The sequence below is a fragment of the Eublepharis macularius genome, chromosome 3 (assembly GCF_028583425.1).
Source record: "Eublepharis macularius isolate TG4126 chromosome 3, MPM_Emac_v1.0, whole genome shotgun sequence".
Lineage (NCBI taxonomy): Eukaryota > Metazoa > Chordata > Lepidosauria > Squamata > Eublepharidae > Eublepharis > Eublepharis macularius.
In genome coordinates, this window is record NC_072792.1 from 163,757,694 (window position 1) to 163,781,226 (window position 23,533).

General features: G+C 41.3%; 1 protein-coding gene across 1 annotated transcript; it reads right to left on the reverse strand.

Annotated features, from left to right (window-relative positions):
• Positions 1 to 1,666: 1,666 nt before the first annotated feature.
• LOC129325802 (inhibitor of apoptosis protein-like) lies at positions 1,667 to 19,191 on the reverse strand. The gene is made up of 9 exons (XM_054973709.1): positions 19,104 to 19,191; positions 10,355 to 12,814; positions 10,147 to 10,246; positions 8,113 to 8,191; positions 6,969 to 7,017; positions 5,538 to 5,780; positions 3,272 to 3,526; positions 2,936 to 2,977; positions 1,667 to 2,449 (listed from the first exon to the last, which is right to left on the reverse strand). The coding sequence occupies exons 2-9, from the start codon at positions 11,220 to 11,222 to the stop codon at positions 2,256 to 2,258; spliced, it is 1,830 nt and encodes a 609-aa protein (XP_054829684.1). The 5' UTR covers positions 11,223 to 12,814; positions 19,104 to 19,191; the 3' UTR covers positions 1,667 to 2,255.
• Positions 19,192 to 23,533: the final 4,342 nt, after the last annotated feature.

The following is a 23,533-nucleotide window of genomic DNA, read 5'->3' on the forward strand; positions in this document are numbered from 1 at the left end:
CACGATACTAACAGAAAACTTCCAACATGTTCCACGTATTCAGTTTCCATTGGAACATCCGCTTTTTGTCCACAGTAATGAGTAGAATGTTCTTGAGTTCTTCATATGAAAAGTTTCAGAAATCTCATTAGACCACAATAGAAGTGCTTCCACTGCCAGGGCAATTTAAGGGTTTCATACCATAAGCGACAGAAAGAGAAAGAAGAGTTCTCTGTAAGTAAAAACATATGGATGAAAGCGATTATATGGGTGAAAGTTCGTATTTCACACAACCACAGAGTATGAGAATATCTGTGGCTTTCTACAAAACATGGCTGGGTATGAGCACAATTGGACCGCAAAGAGTAATACAGAACAATCATTTAGTTGTGCCATCTATGGGACTGTGCAGTTTGAAGTAAAAGTAACTTCGCACAGAATGACCTCAACCAGGTGGTCATGAACTTCTTTCGAGGGTTCTGAGACAGGTGTCAGCTCTTCCTGTTTCCATTGGCCCTCGCCTCCAGTCTCCCTCGCAATAGCCATTGATCATTCCACTTTTTAATTTTTTTTCCCGATGGACTGGACCACTACCCAATGCTACAGCCCAGTGGGTTGATTTCCCAGCTGCTTGAGGGTGGATGAAAAACTCCTGCAACCTGATGCAGACTTGATGTAGATGCAGAGAAAAGGAAAACTGCTTAAATGCTGACCTCAATTCTAAAATTACTCTTCCTGCAAATTCTACACTTAAGTTAATGGCGATGGAGACCCTATTTTTGGCTTTGTATGTGCAGCAGGCTTGCAAATCTATGGAACAGGATGAAGTGCACTGATTTTTCAGTGAGAGAATTTTGCCTCTCCTGCAAACCCTCCCCCTCCCTGCTCTCTCATTCTGCCAGGATCATGGTTCTGATCTGGGAAAGGATTGGAGGGAAGAACTGAGAGACTGAGAATTTGTAGCCTGCTGGCAACAGAATCTGCTGCAAACTGCGTCTAGGAACTCTCCACTACTACCTTCCTTGCAGATATTTCTTATCCTTCTTACCCAAACTACGGGTGTCTACATCATAGTTTGCAAGCCATGTGACACAACACATGAAGTTATCCTTCACTACATTTGTACCTTACCTTTCCTCTAATGTGCTTAAGACAGCATACATGGGAGTTACTTTCCATTTTCCTCATGGCAATCCTGAAAGATGGGTTAGGCTGAGAGAAAGTGACTAGTCCAGGATCAGACAGCTGGGCAAGGACTGATAGAACCCCCGTCTCAGTATTATATATTGCTGGAAATATCAATTGAAATGTTTCCAATTGGAGTATCAGGCTGTTTCTAAGTAAACAAGCTTAGGTTTAAGATCTAAAGCTCCACCATGTTAAGTGATTATGATACAAAGAATAAGTAAAAATCAGTTGATTTTTACAGCTCCTAGAAAGCAAGTATCTGAAACAAAAGTACAAGCCTACATCCACTCTAGAGACATTAAGAATAATGTTTGCAATCTAACATGCATGAAGTAGATTTACAAACAAGCAGGCATTTGTTCTTGATATCCAGCTGCTCAAAACACAATTCTCTCCTAGATAACATGTGAACTGAGAGATTGTAACAAAGCAGGTTCCAAAAGGCATCTTTTCTTTAGACTCTGTAATGATATATATGTAAAAATAAAATTCCAGAAGCTTTGCTGTAACGATAAATAAGTTTATTATACATATATACTGAAAATGTTAGCCCTTTTTAAAAAAAAAATAGTATCTCACATAAACAAATATTTGCAAAATTAGTTACTCAAGAGCAGTTTAATAAAAAGAATCCAAATATGAACAGAAACTCAGAACAGTTGCTTAGATGCTTCGGTTGCATTAAACTTTATGACAAGGTTTCCTTTGTACAGGTATTTTGGACAAGAGTGCCCACTGGAGGTCAGCTGCTTGATAAATCTCTAAGAGATTCATAATAACTACCAGTCACTTTTAAACAAACTAGGCCTACTGTTGCCATCATAAATTAAATTTGCCTCCAAATTGGTCTAGAGGCAACAGGTTGGCACACCTGCATGAGCAATTCAGGCAGTCCCTTGGAGTGCCAAGGACGAAGCGTCTGATCCCAAAGGTCTGCCCTCTGATTTCTTGCAATGTGACACAGTGATTCTGACCCTCTTCTGCACTTCTTGGACTGAGTATTGCAACCAGCACAGCGTCTTAGGCTAACATCGCATGTCCAGCAAAAGTACAACAAAAAATCTGAACAGATTGCATCTTTTAGCCCTTCATGAAAGAAATGTCCGAACTGTACCCTTGATTGTACCCCTGCATATAGGGCATTTCCTAAGGGATGGTGCACACTCTTTACACACCACTAAATGACCACAAGGGATGAAGACAATGGACACTTCCTTGTCCATGCAGACTTTGCATGTTCTCTCTTCCTGTAATCGTCTCAACTGTTCTTCCATGGGCAGGCCTGCAGAGGAAGAATCAACTTATTATATGTGAAGCAGAGAGACATACCAACACACACACACACAAAAATGCACCACATTTTTAAAAAGAACAACAAATAGGATCAATCATCTTCATTCCTCAAAACACACATACACATCATTCCCCAGTACTAAGATGAGTAAAGGAGTAATTTCCCTGTTAGAGAAATACCCAAACTTCATTTTTATGTGGAGATTACACATCAGGGAACAGAGAGGAATGTGGTCGCTCAGGAACAGCAGTGGGAAGAGGGAACTGCTGGAAATTACCCCCCCTCTTCAGTGAGCAGAAAATTTAGTCTGGCTCCAACACAGAGAATGGAACCCTGCTGCTGAATTTCAAACTAAGTGCCGAGTAAGAATGTTTTTAATTCCAGAAAGAGTACCGTCATCTCTTTCTCTTTTATACACAAGCAATACTTTCCTCACCAAAATACTACTCAGGTCTAAATTAATGAATTAGTTACCTGAAGCATCTTCGGTTGGAATGTATGTCACATTCTTCTCCACTTCAAAAAAAAAAAAGACAAAGCCTTCTGTTAGTCAAAAATGAAATCAACTGCTTCAACCAGTCCCAAGCATTAAGGCTTCTTTCAGCAATCTGCCGTTATGCTAATTAAACTGTATCCCAGATAAACAGGAAGGGGGGGGGGATTATAACACTCACGAGTATGCTTCTCCTATCCACAACAGTTAGCCCAATAAAAGCCGTAACTGCTGTCTATTCCAATAGCCCCAAACTGCCAACTCCTCCATGAAGGGGGAGTTAGAAGCCATTCAGCACACTCTTCCAGCAAACTCACCAAACAAATCTTTATATAACACAGGATCACATTCCTGTAGACTGCTTCTGAATATGCTTGCAGCTGCGTTTCCTTTCACCAAGATGGTATCAATCAATTCTCTCACTTGCAGGGATGTCTGTGTTTTCTGTTTAATAACATCTTTTTCGAGTTCGGTTATGACTTTAGAAGCCAGTAACTTTTCCAGAATAGGAAGCACACACGTTAAACGCTGAAACAATGCCATCCGGTACTTTCGAATTAAGGACAGATCATCTGAAAGGCAACAGTGAAAGGATAAATTGGGTTACAAACCTCTCTGCTCATTTCTTAAGTCTCTCTGCTCAAGTACAGAAATAAATGGGAGGAGGGGGGAGGGGTAGAACATGAAAGCCGCCATACTTCCTTCCTTACCATACCCAAACTTAGTTTGCTGTGTTAAGAACATGTAAATCTATCAGCATGAAATGACACTATTTTTCCCAAGATATGTGCACATTACTGGTTTTCAATGTATAAGGAGTTTTATTCAATAATCTTTGTTCTATTGAGTTACCAAATACAGCTAATGTCCAGGACAGAGCTAAAGCTGTTACAATTTAAGGCAATTGACAGTGCAATCCTAAACAGAGTAATTCCACTCCAAACCCATTGAAATCAATGGGCTTAGACTCGGGTCACTGTTTAGGATTGCACTGTGTGCCTTAGTTTTAGCCAACTGGGAAAATGGGTGAGAGGGGAATGAAACAGACATTATCAGATGATGTATTTTATCTTTAGAGCAAACACTTGGAAAATAAATACTAGAATGTGATGCTGCAAGGAAGAGACAAAACAGTCCTGCCCTCCGATCCTTATTCCTGACTGATGGGTCACTGCCAGCAAGCATTCATACTGCTGAAATGTTTTTATTCTGTTTAACTAGAACTTTGGAACAGTAAATATTTAACTATTAGGTTTAAGTGCCCCAATATTTCCAAATCACATCTAAGATTAGCTGAACTCAATGGGATTTACTTGTAAGTAAATCTGCATTAGACTGGGCTGCATATATCTTGCGAGGGGAAACATGGTGAGTGCATGTCAGCAATTTAAAAATAAAAATAAATAAAAAAAATCTGGTCAGTTATTCCCTAATTACTATCACCTTAGAATACAGTCCAGCTATTTAAACTGGGATTTCAATTAATATGACAGGCTTGGATCAATAAATTATGTCTATTTGTATTATACAGTATATTTGATTTGAATAAAGATGCTTATTGGGGGGGGGGGTGTCTCTCTGATTTAGGTATTTTTGAGAGTACAGTGTCATGTATGCAGACTGCCATTATAGAGGTATGGGCATAAAAAGTTGAAAGAAAAAACAAAGAAAGGTCAATTATCCATGTAAGTCTGAGTATTCATGGAATCTTGGTGGTCATTTTGAATTATTCTTAAATCCTTGCTTGCCAATGGCCACATATGGAATAGGAACACTGGTTGAACGGTGCCCAGATACCATCTTCCCTGTTGTAACAGATTTGAACACTAAAGCAGATAATAAAAATGCCACATCTTCTGGTTAACAAAGGGACTTTCCATGTGCAAAAATACTGTATTTCTAACCACTTTCCCAGATTATTTATAGGAGCTTACAAAGCATATTTTAAAAAATAATATAAGAAAGCTAAAATTAAACCAAAATGTGGTTTAATGTGTTGCTTTTCTAGCAAATGAAATTACAAAGCAGTAGAACTGCACAATAGCAGATTAAAATCTGTCAAACAGCAGTTAGTAGGATCAGATCAGTTTGGTTAAAAAAAAAAAGCAAGCCTAACCAGAAGTTACATTTGGTGCTTCCAACAGAAGTAAAGGAAGGGTGCTGGGCAAACCCAATTGGCAAGCAAGTTCCACAGATACCACCAAGACCTTCCTCCAGCCATCACCACCTTGTCTCACTAAGAAGGAGATACTGCGAGTGGGCCCCAAAAGGAGTGCATAATGGACTGTAAGAGTCATGCCAGAGAAGATGGACTTGCTATATTTGCTTTCATAATCTCCAATCTGTGGTTTTATATTACAGAAATGAAAATTTCTGGATTATTTATAACTCCTGGGAATCCCACAGAATAGAATCTCAGAACAGAAGTGGAATCTCTTAAAAGAGGAGCCAAGATTTTCATGAACTCAGTTAACAGCCTGCAGATTTGTCTGAGCTTTTAACTCTTGGTACAATTGTTTACCATACTGGTAAGGAGAGATGGGGTTAATATAGGACAGGCACAATCACCTGTGTTCTTAGTACCTGATGTCACTTCCTCCAGTTGTATTTCCTTTTCCTCTTCCTTGCTTTCATCTGCTGCTGCAACAAGATCGGACACAAGGTCGTATACTGTCTTGTAATTCTCTCCTGTCATTAAGATTTTACTCTGAATGGTCTGCTTGATAAGTCTTCTGCTGAATCCCATCTCCAAGGCAGCTTCCACCACAGGGTTTTTCATCATGACTGCATCTTCGGAAGGGTCCTCTCCAGGTTCAAAATGAATGACTACTCAAAGATAAAAATTCACAACAGCCAGTTATTCAGACTTCACATCTGTGTGAATTTGGCAGAATAATTTTAAACTGTCATAAAATCAGGACAGTGCCATATTGTGGTGTCCCGCAAGGATCAGTATTGGAATAGGTGTTATAGGTGCCCAAGTCTGTGGATTACACCACAACTGTTTAGAAACCAGGGAAGATTGTGAAAAGCTGCAACAACGTGGCAAATGAAAGACAAATGAGATTTTGAGTACAGGCTTTCGAGAATCAAAGCTCCCTTCTTCAGATATGGGGAGGAGTGGTAATCCCCAAGTCTGTCAGAAGGCAACTAAGATGATCAAGGGACTGGAGCACCTTTCTTACAAGGAAAGGCTAAAGACTTTTAGAGAAAAAAGACACCGGAGGACATGATAGACATTTAAAAAATTATAAATAAGATAAAGACAGAACTCCCCCGCCCCTCTTCCATTATACTAAAAAAGCAGAGCTATCCAATGAAATTGGTGGGCAACCGACTGAGCATGGACAAAGGGGAAGTATTTCTTTGCTTAATTAAAATGTGGAATTCACTGCCAGTGTAATAGGAGTAGTGATGGCCACTGGCCCAGATCGCTTTAAATGAGACAGGAGGATTCATGGAGGAGAGGCCCATCAATGACTACGAGCCACGATGACGAGAAGGAGCCCTCCGCATTCAGAGGCAGTAAACTTCTGAATTTAAGTGCAAGGAAACAACACTGGCCTCTTTGCCCCACTTGTTGTCCTTCCATAGCAACTGGTTGGCCTCTGTGAGACCGGATGCTGCACTCGATGGACCACTAGTCTGATCAAGAAACTTGTTTTATCGTGTCTTTGAAAACTTTATACTTTATTTTCTTAGAAAGGATTCCTCTGGTCAAGCAATTGGGTTTTATATGACTAGACTAGTCACACATGGCAATTGTACGATAAGGCACAGAGACAGGTCTGACTTCCTATGTTAGGGGCAATATTAAAAATTGTACATTTACACACAGTGGAGTGTACATTTAATGCAAACTTTGCTTTGTCTCAGAAAAACATTAAGATAATTTTCATTAAATTTGAGAAAACTGGACTGGAAATACCAAAATGCTTCATGACATTCTAACAAGAGTATTTTGATATACAAAGGCTCTATATAACCCTTAATGTACACTGGCAAAATACTTACCTGGTGGATCAGTGTTTTCAAACACAGGTATGTCTGAAGTAGACAAGAGCTACAAAATATAAAAAGAATGGTGTTTTTTAAAAAATGACATTTTTAGTTTATTAATACTATGTACAGACTTACCAAATTTGCTAAAAGTTTAAATCTTCATCTTAAACATCTATGCATGCTTGGCATGAAACCCCAGAACAAAATCCCTGTTTAAGATACTGGCTTGGACTCACTGGGGAATTTATACAGATTTGGAGGAGGGCATTTTTTTCTGATTTCTCCATCCCACTGCAGATGTCTGACTCCATATCCTACTGCTGTTCCCAGGGGTCCCGTGTTCCCGAGGAGCAGCACTGGGGTGAGTATTTGGGCTGGAAAGTGAAGGGGAGGGAGGGAGGAGAGATGCAAGGTAGTTGCCCTCTCTTGACAGAACTCCCCTCTGTCTGCAGAAATCCTCAGGTGGAAAAAATTCATTGTGCTGGTGAAACTGTTATAAAACCTGATCCTATCTCTGTTCAGCTCTAAGCACTGTTTGCCAGAACAACAAACATTCAGATCTGGCACCAACATTCACCATCTGGCACCAGATTTTGTCATCCCTGCTTGCTGGCAAAGGGAATACCAACTGTCAGTAAGTTACAAGAGGGCCCGGAAACTCTTCCCATTTGTAATCAGAAGGGAGGGGCAGACCTTGAGGTCTGCTTATTTTTGGTGCTACTTTAGCATAATCTTAGATGCCATAAATCTTCAACTCCAGAATGTGTCACTCTAAGCTACAAGGAGGTGAATGTCAACATGGCCTGTTCGTGCAATGCCACAGCCTGAACACTCATCAATGGTAAGGAACATTTTAAAACACAGAAGCACGATACTGTTTAAGAAATCATCATCAGATTGCTCTGCAAGGACATTTACTCATATGACTTGGGCAATTCTCCCACTTGCCTTACGATAAACAAGATCCAGCTTCCACTGAGTCGCCAACAGTGTCAGATGCTCTCTGGATGATCACTCTGCCCTTCGACCTTTTAATGATGACTGTTTCATTCTACAGCCAAAACTCTATTGGGATTCTACAGACTCTTGGCTGGTCTGGCACACAGACCACTTAGAGCTGTATAGAAGAGACATTAAAAACAAAGCATCTGAATACCTGTTCAAGGAGGCGAGGGTATCTTTCTTGAACCTGGCTGACAAACTCTTGCCCTTTCACATGAAGCAGGTAATCACACCTAGGAGATAAAGGGTATTAAGGGTCAATATCAGTATATGAAATAAACGTTCCACCTTCTCAGATATCTGTAAGGCAGAGAGAAGACTCAAATGCATCATAGCAGTTACCACCACCACCACCACCACGCATAATCTTACAGCAACTAAATGTTGCCCTGCTAGTTCCAACTTACTGGGAGAAACTTTCTAAAAGCATTTAATAGTGTCACAAGGCACAAAGTACCAAATTAGGTTGCCTATACAAATCTTGACTGGAACCTAGCTCCAGGTCAAGGATGAAACATTTGTACTTCATTTAATACTTTAGATTTATTGCCATAATTAAGGTGTGTGCTTAAGCATTAGTCTAAAACAGGTACATTTCTCTGCATTAGTTTTATCTGCTAAATAAATTGCGTACAGAGGTAATTATGACTTGCAGTGTTGTTGTTTTTTAAGGCAGAATGCCAACTTGTAGGTGTACACGTGGCCAACTTCTGTTAACTATCTGTACTAGAGCCAAGGAACACACTTCTGCATGACCCAGATGCAGCAGAACCAAAAGATTCGTCGCTTTTCTGAATTCTGTGCATAGCAAATTATTAGAAGTAGTTCTACATCAATAGTAATCCACATCAAAAAAACAAGACTTTGTAATTTATATGCAGGCTTTCAGAGCTCTTTTTTCCATTTAGTAGGTTAGAATACTCATCAGCATAAAAAAAAAATCAACATCCTAGCCTTCAGGATGCGAGTCCAAGCCAGCAGGTTAAAAGCATCCTGTTAGAATGTTTCACCGGATCCTGGCTCAGTACCAACTCGTAGGTGCAATCAAGCCTTTCAGAATCCAGTGTTCTTCTGTAAGATTAAAATAATGATCTCTTATAAGGTAGTTGACAGGATTATTAAGGACAGTCAGTTACTGGGTATATTTGTGCTACTCAGTATTATTACTGCTTCACAGAACATGTCATTAAAGCAGCAGTCTTCCCAAGATTTATTCTGGGTTGGTTCTCTTACAGTGCACGCTAACACTTTCCTGGAAGTAAGGCCTACTTAACAGACTAGAGCAGAATTCTGAGTAGACCTGTTTAGAATTGCTCTCTCACAGTATCAGAAGTCCAATTTTAGAGTAGCTGACCAAAATTCAACTACTGGTAATTCCATACACCCCAAGGGGGAAGGTGGGGCTCAAAAGCCCTCTAAACATCACTTTAGAAGCTAAGTTTGCAAACCCAGATAAGCACACACCATCTTTTAATTCACAGTGCTAATAAGATCCAGGTTCTCTCTGTCTTATTGTTGCTTGGTTATTATGAGGAGATAAGCAGAGCATGCTATTCCTCCCATTCTTTAGCCTCTCCAACGGCTGCCCATTAGTTACTGGGTTCAGTTTAAAGTATTGGCTATCACATACAAAGACCCCTCGTGACAGCTTTGCTCAAATCAGTAGGGCCTTCTCCAGCTGCCACCCTGCAAATGGACAAAATCAAAAACTGCCTATACTCATGCATTTTCTGTTGCGGCCATCCACCTTATAAAATGGCCTCTCTGCTGAGGTTGGGAAGGCGTTGTCCCTCCTGGCTTTCCACAAACTATGCAAAACTGAATTATTCAATGGGGCTTTTCTATAAAAGGAACAGGGCTGAACAATTCAAAACGGTTAAGAAACATTAAAGGGAGAGGGAATGTGGTCTATACAATTGTGTACACTATCTACCGTCTGTTGCTATAAGTATGATCCTTATATATAAATTCTGCTTTGCTTAACATGTAACATTAATGCTCATGCTTTGTTTCAGCTCCAGTTTCAGATTTCTGTTTGGTTCCTCATTTCTAAATCTTATTGCATTGTTTATTGGATGTCCCATCTCGTTGATTGTATTGACTTGTACCTGTAATCTGCTTTGAGCCTCAGTGAAGAAGGCAAACCATAAATAACTAAAATAAAAATTAAGATTTTTTAAATAAGTACCTTGGAAACCATTTAGCATGCTCCACCCATGGATCATCCCCAGACTCCCAACATCTGAGTCCACCATCACAGCAGAAACATTTGACATCATCATTGCAACCTTGAAATTAAAAAGGTACAAAAAGCAATTTCAAAAAGGCACTCATAGAAGTCATTGATTACATTTCAGAATTTGCCAAGTCATTGAAAAGATTAAGTTCTATCTTACCTACGTAATAGAAGCCAGCTTCTGCAAGCTGCTGTGGTCGAACCGGAATTGTAACTGGCCAGCTGGTGAAAGTGCAGACGCGGGCACTGTGGGTCTGCATCCTCAGGTTAGAAACTGAGAAACTGTGCAGGTCTCCAAGCAGATTTTTCACAAAAGGGCAGTTGGGAAAGTGTCTCCGATGTTCGGACATGGCGTTATCCTCTGGATCCCAGTTGCCCAACTGGCCACCACAGGCAAAGCATGCTACCCTGTCTGCAGGACCCACATAATAAAATCCAGCTTTGGCCAAGTCAGATGGTGCCAGAAATGTCAGGGGCCATGCCTGGAACGTGCGTAGCCTGGCTTCTTCTAACTTCATGGCACGATGGAAAGAGCTGGGTCTGAAATGGGACAAATCTTCCACAGCCCTGGATGTTACTGGATCCTGTGGGAAGCTTGAGTAATGCCTGCTAAAATAGCCAACTTGATTTAAACTTGGTATTTTTGTTTCGACATCCATTTTGGCGCCCATTGAAGAAATTGGAGGTGAAAAGGCAGAACGAAATGATGAACCAAGACTGTTTGCTGAAGCCAGACTCTGAACAAAGCTGCAGCTTGGATAGAGTTGTTTGTGTTTGTCCAAGGCGTTGTCCCCTTTTTTCCAGTTATCCAACATCAAGCCACAGCTATAACATTTCACTTTGTCTTTCAGACCGGTGTAATAGAAACCAGCACGGGCAAGACTCCTTTCAGACACTGGAACATTCAAGGGGAAAGTCGAAAAGGTAGAGATCCTGTAGAGTTCACAAGATAAGTCATACTTGAGGTCGCTTTCGTTGCTCCTGCTCTTCAGTTTAGACAGGAATGGGCTGCTTTCCATTATATTCATAATGAAATGTGATAGGAGGGGAGGAGTCTGAAGCCTAGGAGGTAGTGTTATGCAACCTTCCAGGCCATGATAAAAAAAGAACCTGAAAGTGAAAGATTACATGCAATGTCCTTCTTTTAAAAAAAAAAGTACATTTACAAGTACTTTCTGTACTGTAAATTCTAGAAACTTATTTCCTTGTTCCTTATCCCAGTTCCTCATCAGAAATATATTCATCATTCATACCGGGGATGGGGGGGAGACGGTAAGAAATCTCAAAATCATACAGTGGCAGTAAAGAAATTAATGCTGCGATCCTAAGCATGACTACTTAGACATAAGTTTCACTGAAAGTTATGGATATACAACTAAACCAGTTTAGGATCTGAGTGGGAGACTGACAGTGCCTTGTCACCCTTCTAAGCCCATTAAAGTCAACAGGTTTAGCAGGGTGTAATTCTGTTTAGGACTGTACTGAGTTCCAATGCTTTTAATTTATATTAAAGGGCTGAAATATCTCAGAACTTTTTAGTTTGTCTTTTTCCTAAAAAGGCCACAGGACAGGCCACGATGTTTAAAAAAATACATTAAAACAACTAAATCATGCACATAAAGATTAAAATAACTGCAGATGACCCCAAAACCTTTATCTATTGGATGTCCCATCTAAACAACTCAGTCTTATATTGCTGTCAAAATTCTAATAAACGGAGGGCTTTCTTGACCTGCACAGAAAAGGCTATTCCACCCCACATAAGCCACTGCCAATATCAATTTAAATCAGGCCTCAGGTAGCAGGTATTTAGGAAAAGACCTTTCCCTGCCCAAATCTCTGGACACTCTCTACTGCACATTGTAGGCAATACTGGGCAGTATCGTGCCTTAGGCTAGGGGAAGTTCCTCCGGTCAAAGAAGCCATCCTGTTCGAAGAAGAGCCACTTCAGCTGGAGGAAGGCTCCTGACTTTGCTCAGTGAATCATTTGAAGCAGGCCATCAGGCTAGATGGACCAGTGGTCCAACTTGCTTAAGGCAGCTCCTATATGTTTTTAAAAGTTGACTTTATGCATATATTTTCATATTTCTCCCTAAGGCATGCAAAATCGTTTGTTCCTTGATGTCAACTTTTCTCATTTTAGTTATTCCCCCCCCCCCAAGCAGAATCTTGCTGCCTATCATCAAAGCCTTTCAATAAACCTTAGAAACAACTAGGGCAAGAATGGTCTCTGCAATCTTATACAAACTTGCTCTGGGTATCAGCAAGCTCTAAATAGCCTTTCATGAGTCTGTATACTGCCAGTTAAGTCTTACTTAGCACAATTTTAACCAGGCTGTTTTAGTATTATTGGATTACTGCATTTAATATGAGGCTTTGGACAGGGAAATCCCCATCTTATATAACCATTAACTAAAATATTATAGTAGGTCATGTTTATTAAGTAGCAGCTTTCCTGAACATCAGTGGGGGGAGGATATGTTTTTATGCATAAAACTACCTCCTAGGCTTCAGACTCCCTTTCCGGGGGTTAGGCAGCCATTTTGCAATGTGTGGTTCACCAGGAGAAACTGTAAATATCAGGTGTGACAAACACAATCCTTTTTCAGGTTACCAAGACCTGTATGAAGAGAGAAAGATGTGTGAGCTTCCTACAAGATGACAGACGTAGTACATTGTGTACACGCAACTATTTGTCAAAATTGAGAGTACACCCAATTTAGAGGACTATGAAGGGTAATACATTTAAACTTCAATCCAGGCTGTTATATTTGTGGTAGAAACAAAAACACTTATTTACACATCTAGTTACTAGGAACTTAAAACATCTGTGTCAGATGTACAGCACAATGGTAAGCATGTTGACTCAAAAGTCTGTCCCCCACTTTCAATGGGACTTATTCCTTCTTAGGCGCCTATTGTGCCAACAGTAAAAACAACGAGGCATCAATATCTGATGTCACTGAAGACATATCTGAGCAGGTCCAATTTGTAAAGATCTAAATAAGGCAAGCCTCCCTTACTTTTTTTTTTTTTAAAAAAACAGCTCTGTGGTGCAGAGTGGTAAACTGCAGCACTGCAGCCCAAGCTCTGCTCACTACCTGAGTTCGATCCTGACAGAAGCCGGGTTCAGATATCCGGCTCAAGATTGACTCAGCCTTCCATTCTTCTGAGGTCGGTAAAATGAGTACCCAGTTTCGATACAATTATGAGGGTTGAATATTCAAGCCATTTATTTCAGCACATTTTCAGATAAAACATTCAGTATTTTAAAATCCCAGTTTTTTCATTCTTATAGAACACCTGAAAATGACAATTTTTCTACCCACAGATGTCTCTTTCAGTAAGAACACAGAACCATAAAGTTGGAAGGGTCTTACGGACCATCTAGTCCAACCCCCCTACTCCTAACATGAAGAAGTTTTTCCTAATGTCCAGCCTGTAGTTTAAACCTACTGTTTCAAGTCCTATCCTCTGCTGCCAACAGGAATAGCTCCCTCCCCTAAGTGACAGCCTTTCAAATACTTAAAGAGAGCAATCATGTCTCCCCTCAATCTCTTCTCCAAACTGAACATGCATGCATCCCAAAAGGTACAGTCACATGTCTCTTCACATAGGGAAGAATGGTTGCCTTTTTAAAACCTCTGGTTCCTATATTTAGAGGAAACTATCACAACCTTTCAAAAAAAAGCTCCTCTGAGATATTAGGATATAGAAAAGTAACAAATGGGGGTTGAACTAGAGGAGCTGCTCAAACATCTGTGACTGGTTTTTCTTTTAATTGCTAGATAGTAGATGGAGGGGAACCGCAGCCCCTTCTCCCCTCACAGCTTACCTAACTTCACAAGGCCCCCTTGTTCAATTGAGAGGAACATACAAAGTACCTATATTTTCCCAGAGGCAAGTTTCAGTTCCAAGCCTCTTCGGAAAGGAGCAAGAGGCACTGAGGGAAGGTTAAACTACATCTCAGCATAGTCCCAATCTGAACAGAAGACCCCTGCAACTGCTATATTATAACTGGATATTCAAGTATGCCCTCTAATTTGGATTCAGTGGCCAAATAAGCCACAGGTGAAAAGATCTCTAACTCAGCTGGGAAGCCCCGAACAAAATACATCTCAGACACCGCCCATGAGGAAAGCACTGGAATGTCTGGTCTCAGCAGGCTTCCACAGAAATAGCTCATCGGACAGTATCACTCCCACATGCCCTCTGTGCTTAGCTAAGCATTTTAACACCGTGATGCACTTTTAGCTGTCTGTAGAGATATAACCTCTGAACTTCTGTAGTGGCTGACATATCAAAGAATATGTAACAAAAGCGATCAGCATTTTAAAAATACTTGGCATTTTGGGTCAAAAGCAGGCAGCTCTCTGGCATGCAATAGCATATAAATGTGCTGAAATAAAGGTACTATTTTTGTCCTTTAAAGCTGCGGTAATCTAAAGAAACCTTACCCCACACCCATCCTTAAAAGGGAAGATGCTGAGGGAAGGTGGAAGGAAACATTACCATGAGCAATGAACAGAACGTCAAGTGATCTACAAGGAATCATGTGTGCAATCCTTGCTCAAAGTGGATTAACACTGGTGGTGGTGGAGAGTGCTCTCAAATCAGAATCAATTTATGGCAACCTCTGGTGGGGTTTTCATGGCAAGAGGTGGTTTGCCACTACCTGCCTCCACAACCCTGGTCCTTGTTGGAGGTCTCCCATCCAATTACTAACCAAGGCTGACCCTGCTTAGTTTCTGAGATCTGATGAGATCAGGCTCACCTGGGCCATCCAGATCAGGGCGGATTAACAGTACAGTAACATTATACATCACAGAACTGAGTTGTGGAATCACAGAATTTAAATAAAATGGTGACAGTGGCCAGAAACACAGTCTCTGTCGTTCTACTTATTAAAATAGGCTGGATAAAAATCAAGTTTAGTTATAAAAGGGGGTGGGTGGAAAAGGGGACCATAGTATATGTTTATAGAAGTACAGAAAGCAGAATAGTAGAGGAGTGTGGAGGGGAGAAAGAAGACGGTTGCCTTGCCTCATAATGCTAGAACTTGAACACCCAATGGAAATTACTAGAAAAGGTTCAGAATAGACTGAAAAAGTACTTTACAGAATACTTGGTTAACTTATGAAGCTCCTTGTACAAGATCCAGAGAGAGCCTCTGGTTGAGATAGCTTCTTTTTAAAAAAAAACAAGATTACACAACTTCTTGGAGGAAGCTACTAGCCATGATATGCTAACACAACCAGTTACCTTCCTGATGTGGCTTCTCAGAAGCAAGCAGCTGGCCGCAAATGAAAACAGAATGCTAAACTAGGCAATTTCACAGAAAACCCCATATACAGGCCATGAGTTCTGGGAAGCTTATCAGTGATGCCTAACCAATTTATCTCAAAGACAGCTTAGTCCCACTACCCGTCTCCTCCCTGCAATGACCACTGCAGGGGGAAAAGTAGGTATACTTTAGGATGAGTTCACATGGGACAAGGGAGAGGCCCTGTAAGCATGGACATTGCCCCACACAAACTGATGTGCCCCCTGGAACATGGCCCCTGATCTTTAGCAAGAGCTTGGGAATCTGCAGCAGCCACACAAAGGTACGTCACACTTCATCTGCTGAACTACATGTGACGACAACTGGGCTCTCTATCTACAGTCTCTCTCCCAAGGTCACTTTATCTTCCACTGTTCTCCAAAATCAAAAGAGATCCCTACTGGGAGACAAGCTTCTCGGGAAGAGCTCACAGGGAGGTTAGTAACAGGTCAGGGGAAGAAGGTTTAGTATTCAAAGAGTTGTAACCAGCTCTTTACAGAAATGATTTGGCAAAGTACATTTTAGTAGAACAAAGAACATGATACAGAAATTAAAAGACATTATTATAAGGCTGGCCACATCAATATGCAGCATAAGGATTCTGCTTTGAGAGAGAGAAATTAATCAGGCAACACTAGCCTGGATACTGGAGTCATTGTAAATATTTAATATCCTGGATTCTGTCATTCCACTTTAAACAGTAAAGACTACAGTGCAACAGTGGTCATTCCATTCCAGACATTATTCAATTTTTCACACTGGGATTAATATACCGTTATTAATTCTAAATAATGCTTTTCACTATTCTGATTATAACCACAAATTCATAATCTCAATGTATTAAGGGATGCCTAATGCTCATTAGAGAAGAACTGAAGAGAGGCATGTAGGACCTTTAAAACACCGGCTTCAGTAAGAAAGTTTTCAAGTTCCTAATATGGGACATTTTGGCTGGCCCCAATAAAACGTTTTATACTACTTTTGGATTTTGGTATCAGATAGGTAGCCAGGGAGGTCTGTAGTAGAACAGCAGGATTTGAGTCCAGTGATACCATAGAGACGTGAAATCCTTGTTGGTCTCTAAGCCAGCACTGGACTCAAATCCATGGACTTTGCTGTTTTAGAGTTTGAACATGAGCAACAAAACTCTTACTGCACATACTGATCATGATCAATCCATATGTTACCAGCCAAGAAACATTTTTACTAGCTTGCCTCCAGGAGCACATATCCACAGGAGACTGAAAAGACTGTAAAAAAAAATCTGTCATGAGGCACTTTCCACAAATAACTAGGGAAGTCTGTATTGACATACCTGTGCTATCCCAATATCTTCCCTGTGCCTCTCAACACCTAAGCAAGTGTGGAAAAGATTGCAGCGTTACATGACAATCCTTGGCTGCTTCCACATGGAAAATTTGATCTGCATTCCCTGCCACCTCCAAACTGCAGCATGTGCTTGTAGGGGGGAGTATTATTTCCGCAGCTGCATCACCACACAGTCATTCACCTTCTGGGTTTTCCACTGGCTCTGCTGCATAGTTTCACAAACCTGACTTAATACAATATTTCCACATCTGGTGTACTCCCTCTCAACCACCAGCAAGCTTTTTATCAGTGCCTTTTTTAAAGAAATCAGAAGTAGGCACATAATGTTATGATATAACCATTTGCCTACTGCTCCGTTTTTAAAAACCCTGAAAGCACTCTAGCAGTTGGACGGGGGAGAACAGGTCCAAAAGGAAAACACAGAAAACATTCTCCTGTGAAGGCTCCAAGCTGCTGTCCACCTCATTTTTTTTAGTGAGATGGAACAGGGCCCTCTCCATGGTGGCACCTTTACTGCAAAACTCCCAACAGATTTTCCCAGAACACCAGTACATTAAGAGCTTTTTATTCACTCAGGCTTTTGACTGTGATCTGTCTTTCTAAGCATTTTGTCTGCATTGGCTTTAAATCATTAAAAATATTAGTTAGACTGCTTCTCTATGCATTAATTACTGATCTTATACAGAAGCCACCTCAGAAACGTTTAGTAGAGAGGGTATAATTTTTTTTAAAACCTCAGTAGTTTGTGATGGTAGATGTTGTGATGTTAAGACTCAGAGAATGAGCTGTGATCCAGGAGTTCTCATCTCCACCTCAGTGTTCAACATCCACCTCATTCATGAAGTCACTAGGTGGATATAGGATGTTTATTTAGAATATTTCTAGCCCCCGTCCATAAAACTTGCCCAAAGCAGCTAAGGGAAATAAATAAATGAAGGCAAACTAGTCTCTCTAAGATCTGGGAGACCCCAATTTAAAACCCCACTTGGTCATGAAGCTTCTGGCCAGTCACACATTCTTAATCCAACTACCTCACAGGGCTGAAGGAGAATCATATACACCCAATCGTGAGTTCCCTGGACAGCCAACAGGATTAAAATGCACTAGATGAAGGGGAGGTCCCATGGATTAGAGTCAGAGCACTTTGCTTTGTGAACAGAAGGTCCAAGAATCAATATCCAGTTAAAAGGAGCAGGAATTAGATTAGATTAATAATACTGGCATACCTAACAGAGCTGTAAGGATTCCTACAAGAACAATACATTTGAAGCACTTGGGACAATTCAGGTAGATAGCAGTGTTGGGTCTGCAGAGGAACCGCAGGATTTGAGTCTAGTGACACCTTAGAGACCAACAAGATTTTCAGGGTGTAAGCTTTCAAGACTCAGAGCTCCCTTCTTCAGATTCCTATCTGAAGCTTAAAACCTGAAAATCCTGTTGGTCTGAAAGGTGCCACTGAATGCAAACACTGAACACTGTAAGAGCTATATAGTGGCAGAAAGTGCTGTCAAGTCATTGCTAACGTACACTGACCCCTGCTGGGTTTTCAAGGTGAGAGACTAACAGAGGTGGTTTGCCATTGCCTGCCACTGCAACCCTGGTCTTCCTTGGAGGTCTCCCATCCCATTACTAGCCAACTCCGACCCTGCTTAGCTTCTGAGATCTGATCAGATCTGGCTGGTCAGTGCAAGTGCCATTATCAGCAGTGATTATTATCACTATTGTTATTAGCATTATGTCACTATTCAGATGAAAATTCAAATCCCTTCAAAGACTTTAAAAGAGGGCTGCTTGGGAAATTCCTGGAGGTTCGCAGGTGGCGCCTAGGGAGGAACCTTAGCGGGGTATAATGCCACAGAATCCACCCTTCAGAGCTGCCATTTCCTCCAGGGGAACTGGTCTCCGTAGTCTGGTGATCAGTTATAATTTTGGGAGAGTTCCAGACCCCCTGCCGGGCGGCTGGCAACCCACCTTAAAAGGATACGGCCTCACGGGTCTCAGAAACAGGGTTCAACCCTGGGGGGGGGAATAAGCAGTTAAAAGTAAATCCCTTTAATAGAGCTACGCCTCGCCACGGTGGGCCAACGCCCGGCCCTGACAAAGCCACACGCCTCGATGGGGAAGGGGGGGAAAGAACAGAACGGCACCGCCCTCCTCCTCCCGGAGTTGCCCGGCAACAGCCAACCCCGCCCACTGCCCCACCGCCCCACCACCCCACCGCGCAGCGCAGCGCGCGCCCTCGCTCGCTCTCACTTACCAACGGCAGCGGAGCCTCAACTCCCGGCCAGGCGCGAGCGCCGCATTCGGTCTCCCCTATATACTACAGACCGCCGGGGAAGGCCTGGGCGTCGAAGGCAGAGGGGAAGCCCCGAGGAGAAGCCCCGCCTCCTTTCCCCAACGGAAATCCCCTCCCACAAGCTGCGCCTCCCCTCTTTTCCGCGAATGGTCGCTGTCAAAAAGCGGCAGAGGGAGGGTAGAAGAGGGAGAAAGAAGTTCCTGTCTGTGTGGCGTTGGCGCATGCGCAGTTTTTGGTTATCTCAGAGAAAAAAAATACCGTTGCGTGGAGTCGCCTCCCGCTTGACGAGAAGTTGCGTTGCCGTAGAGCAGAAGTCGGTTAGCCGGCGCTCCCGTCTCGCTTAAATGACTGGTTTTTGACTCACGACGTGATGCATCAAAGGGGGATTTTCCCCCCTCTTCCTTTTTAAAAAGTTGATTTAAAAAAAAAGATTTTAAATGACTTGACCTACGCTGGTTAGTAGACGTGTTTCGTTTCTGAATGACCCCCACCCCCACCCCACCAGCCTTCGGCAAATTGCCCATGAGGGAAATCGAAGGTCGGTGTCGTGGTGCGCGGGGAGGGGGGAGCCTTTGGTGTCCAGGTCTTACTGCTTGTTCCAACTTTATTTCAGATTTCATTTGTTTGTTTACTATTTGCATGTATTTTTATTTGCAGTTATTATTTGTATTTATTTGCAGGTTATTATTATTTGCATTAATTGTCATTTTTGCAGTTATTATTTATTTGTAGTTATCGTTTATTAATTTATGTTTCATCCGCTCCTTTCACAGCCAGCTGGGGTGAGCTGAGGCTTGGCTCTGATTTTTTTCCCTCGGTGCCAAAGCTTTGTTACCGACCTTTCAAATTGTCTCTACTATGAAGTTCCTCCTCCCCTTCTCTAACTTCATTGACATTGTTTGTAGTAAACCTTTCTCGATGCAACTTAAGGCGGATCTCGCAGTGTAAGCCGTTGCTGTCAGTAGGATGAGCTGATCGCAACTTTTCTCATATTTCGGTTTAAGGTTTAAAATGCAATCGCATGGCACACAAGCAAATCTCTTTCCCTTCCCCGACTTTTTCCCAGGTAAGGGCCCTTGAGATTGCAAATTTGCAGCCCTGTCTTAGGTTTACTTACTCAATGGGAGCTATTTCCTTGTAAGCAGAGGATTTTTACCTACCTTTACCTACAGGATCTCAAACTGCAGCCCTAACCCTAATAATTGCATAGGATTGTACTGTTACATATTTTGAGATGAGTTTAGCTACAGCTGTTACAGAAAAGTAACCTGTATTTTACTGTTGGAAGTGGCCAGGTCTGTGAAAGTTCTAGTTACTGCCTTGCTGCTGGATTTCTTCCAGGAAAAGGCTTGACACTGAAGCAAAGGAGGAATAATATTGTCACAGTTCAGCTCCTCCAGGCATAGAGGGTAGTCTGTTCTGGTGGGGAGTTAAACATTTGAACCACACAGCTGTCTTCCTGGGGAGAAGGGGTTTATGTTGGCACATTGCACTTTTTACCTGGGGTTATCTGCACTTCCTGTCATGGTGGACAAGGAGAGAGGACTAATTATTTGCCTGGCTGAAACAGCTAGATTGTACAGCCACATGCACAAACACACCTGGCTAGGGAAGGATTTGTGTATGTGTAGTATTTATATCTCTATGCATATAGCACCGCCACTGTTGAATACCTGAGACACTCATTCATGCACATGATCACCAGAAATCCTGTAATGAAGGCCAATGTTTCCTCCCTGTTACAGACAAGTGGGTGAGTGCAGCTGGATAATGACTTATAATAAAGTTCCTATTGATTCTGTGACAATGTTTCCAAGTGGATGAGATGTTTCCCTTCCAGGAATTTCCCAACAGAAGTAATTTTTTTATTTATTTAATGGAAAAAGAAACAATTACTCAGAGTGAATATACAATGAAAGATTTTACTATACAATAATGGGCAGGGTTCTGGAATTCAATTGATCTGTCATACAGAAATCGATGCTTAATTTTTCTTCCTTTTAAATTGGTGTAGATTAGTCATGGTCCCTTTTCAATAGAATATGGTTGAACCCTGAACTATATATATATATAAAAATATAAATTAAGACTTTTAATAAGTGAAGCTGCCTGGGAAGAACATTAGGTACTTTTTGTCTAGGGGAAACCCAGCAAAACTATTTCCCCTTCATATGACCCTTTTACACAAGGGGAATTCCAATCCTCTGAATTATTTCCTGTTTGTCATGCCATGTTGTCAGGCTGCTAGATGAAAAGAAACAGAAAAAAATAGGCTGTGTGCCATATGAATATAATTTACCACCAACTCATTTTAGTAAGAATTTGTCAGAGCCCTTTTGGCTTTAGCCAGTTTCTTTCTTCATATCTTGCTTGCTTGTTTTCATACATGACAATAAAAAGCATACTTAAGCTTGCTTGTGCTGCCTGTGCCATCTATGAATATTATTGCTTGAGTACAGATATTTTAAAATGTGCATTCTAATTAATTTAAGTTTTACATTTGCACTTTAGACATATTTAAACATTACATGTGGAAAAAAACAATTAGGGCTCCATGGAGCTTCATAAATACCCATCACATAGAAAATGGCCAGAATAATTTTGGTTGGAGTAATATTAATGATTTTTCTTTTATTCATAGGTCGACCTTGACTGGAACTAAGTAGGCTTTACTGGGAAAGTATGATCAGTGATGCTGTAGTGATTAGTGTTAGATTAGGACCTGGGACAACCAGGTTCAACTTGCCATTGTGCCATGGAAGTTTGCGAGGTGGCCTTGGGTCTGTCACAATCTCTTAGCCTAACGTAGCTCACAAGCTGGTAGTTGTAGTGATAGGGAGGAAGAAGGGAGAATGAACTGAAGAGCTGCTTTGGCTCCCCATTTGTGAGAAAAGCAAAATATAAATAAAATAAGGGATATAAATAAAATGTTGGCAGATGCACTGGGATAGCTCATGCTCACATTCTTTTTGAGAGTGAAAGAATTGTGCTTGGATTTGGATATGTGACCATTCAAGCTTTAGGAAGAACTAAATCCTGCATAAGTGTTTCCTATTAAGAGATTCCTTGTTCAAAGTGATTAGAATTTGGCTATGAAATTTTCTGCCACAAATCCCAGTTCAGTGAGGTAACCAAGATTGCCTTCAGCATGCCTCCTCTAAGGCACTGCACCTCCTTATTAAGAAATATTTCAAGGGCCTGTGAACTCCAGCCAATCAGATAACATAGCTGTGAGTTCACCTGGATTTCCTTTCTCTAAGCTTAGGGAAAAGGGAATCTCCCTGTTTTCATTCAAGGTTCTAGCCCTAAAACTAGAATCTGATTCCAAAATGAGTTTTTTACCTTTCCAAGATTGTCAGTGACTTGTGAGCACAATAGTATTTTTGGCGTATGATGCATGCCTCCACCGCTAATCTCCTTGGGTTTACGTTTTGAACTATTGGCTGCCCAGGCATTTGGGACTTCTGCATGAGGAACTGAGTCTTCTTCTGTAGCCTGCTTAAATAGCCATAAGCTCTGCTCTGCCTCATAGGCCTCACCTCTCAGGTAATAAATGCTGCATGGTGTTTGTGGAGAATTTGCACACTGCACACTGAGACGCAAATATCAAGCATACATTAATATTGTTGGATATTAATGTATGCTTGGTATTATCATTACTGCTTGTGCATATTAATTATTCCTTTCAATAAAGTAGCTCTACTTTCATCCTATTCAGTAGTATTTCTTCCAAGGTTGTGAAAGTAGCATCATATTTTGTGTGTGTGTGTGTGTGTGTGTGTGTGTGAGTGAGTGAGTGTGAGTGAGTGAGTGTGAGTGAGTGTGTGTGTGAGAGAGAGAGATATTACGGTGTAAAATTTAAGCTCTTGGGTGCATTTGAACCCAATGGGAATGTGGGCATTATGGACATTTTGTCTTCCCAACCACACACAGTGATGGAGAGAAGCTCACATTTGAGCTCTGTAATCTTATGCTGTAACATGTAAAATAATGTGCTGGGGATTATCTCAATAACTCAGCTCCTTGTTGTATACGGATTACACAATTCAGGCAGCCCTTTTTAATGAAAATTTGATTTTTAGCCAAAAACTTGTCAGCCAGGTAAAATTACTGGCTTTTTAAACTCTGTTCCTCAATCTTGTGCCAACCAAGTTTGAGAACAATTAATTAAATCTAGAACAGGTGCAGGGAAAAGCAACTGGGTTAACTGCTGGAGAGAGAGAGGGTGCAATGCTATGGAAACATTCCGGGGGGGGGGGGGTAAGCCCCATTGAATAAAACGTGGCATACTTCTGAGCAAACCTTTTTAGGATTGTTAGCAAAATTTACAAGGAGTAGTCCCTTGTTCAAATACTCTGCACTGATACTAACTCACTAGGTGATCTTTCAAC

What these genes read in the sequence shown, in the direction of transcription:
- LOC129325802 (XM_054973709.1), bottom strand. Translation starts at nt 11,222, where the DNA reads ATGAATATAATGGAAAGCAGCCCATTCCTGTCTAAACTGAAGAGCAGG. An exon ending in GTTATATAAAGATTTGTTTG is followed by an intron (nt 2,978 to 3,271) that starts GTGAGTTTGCTG and finishes TTTTTTTTGAAG; the next exon opens with TGGAGAAGAATGTGACATAC. An exon ending in TCCAACCGAAGATGCTTCAG is followed by an intron (nt 2,450 to 2,935) that starts GTAACTAATTCA and finishes CTTCCTCTGCAG; the next exon opens with GCCTGCCCATGGAAGAACAG.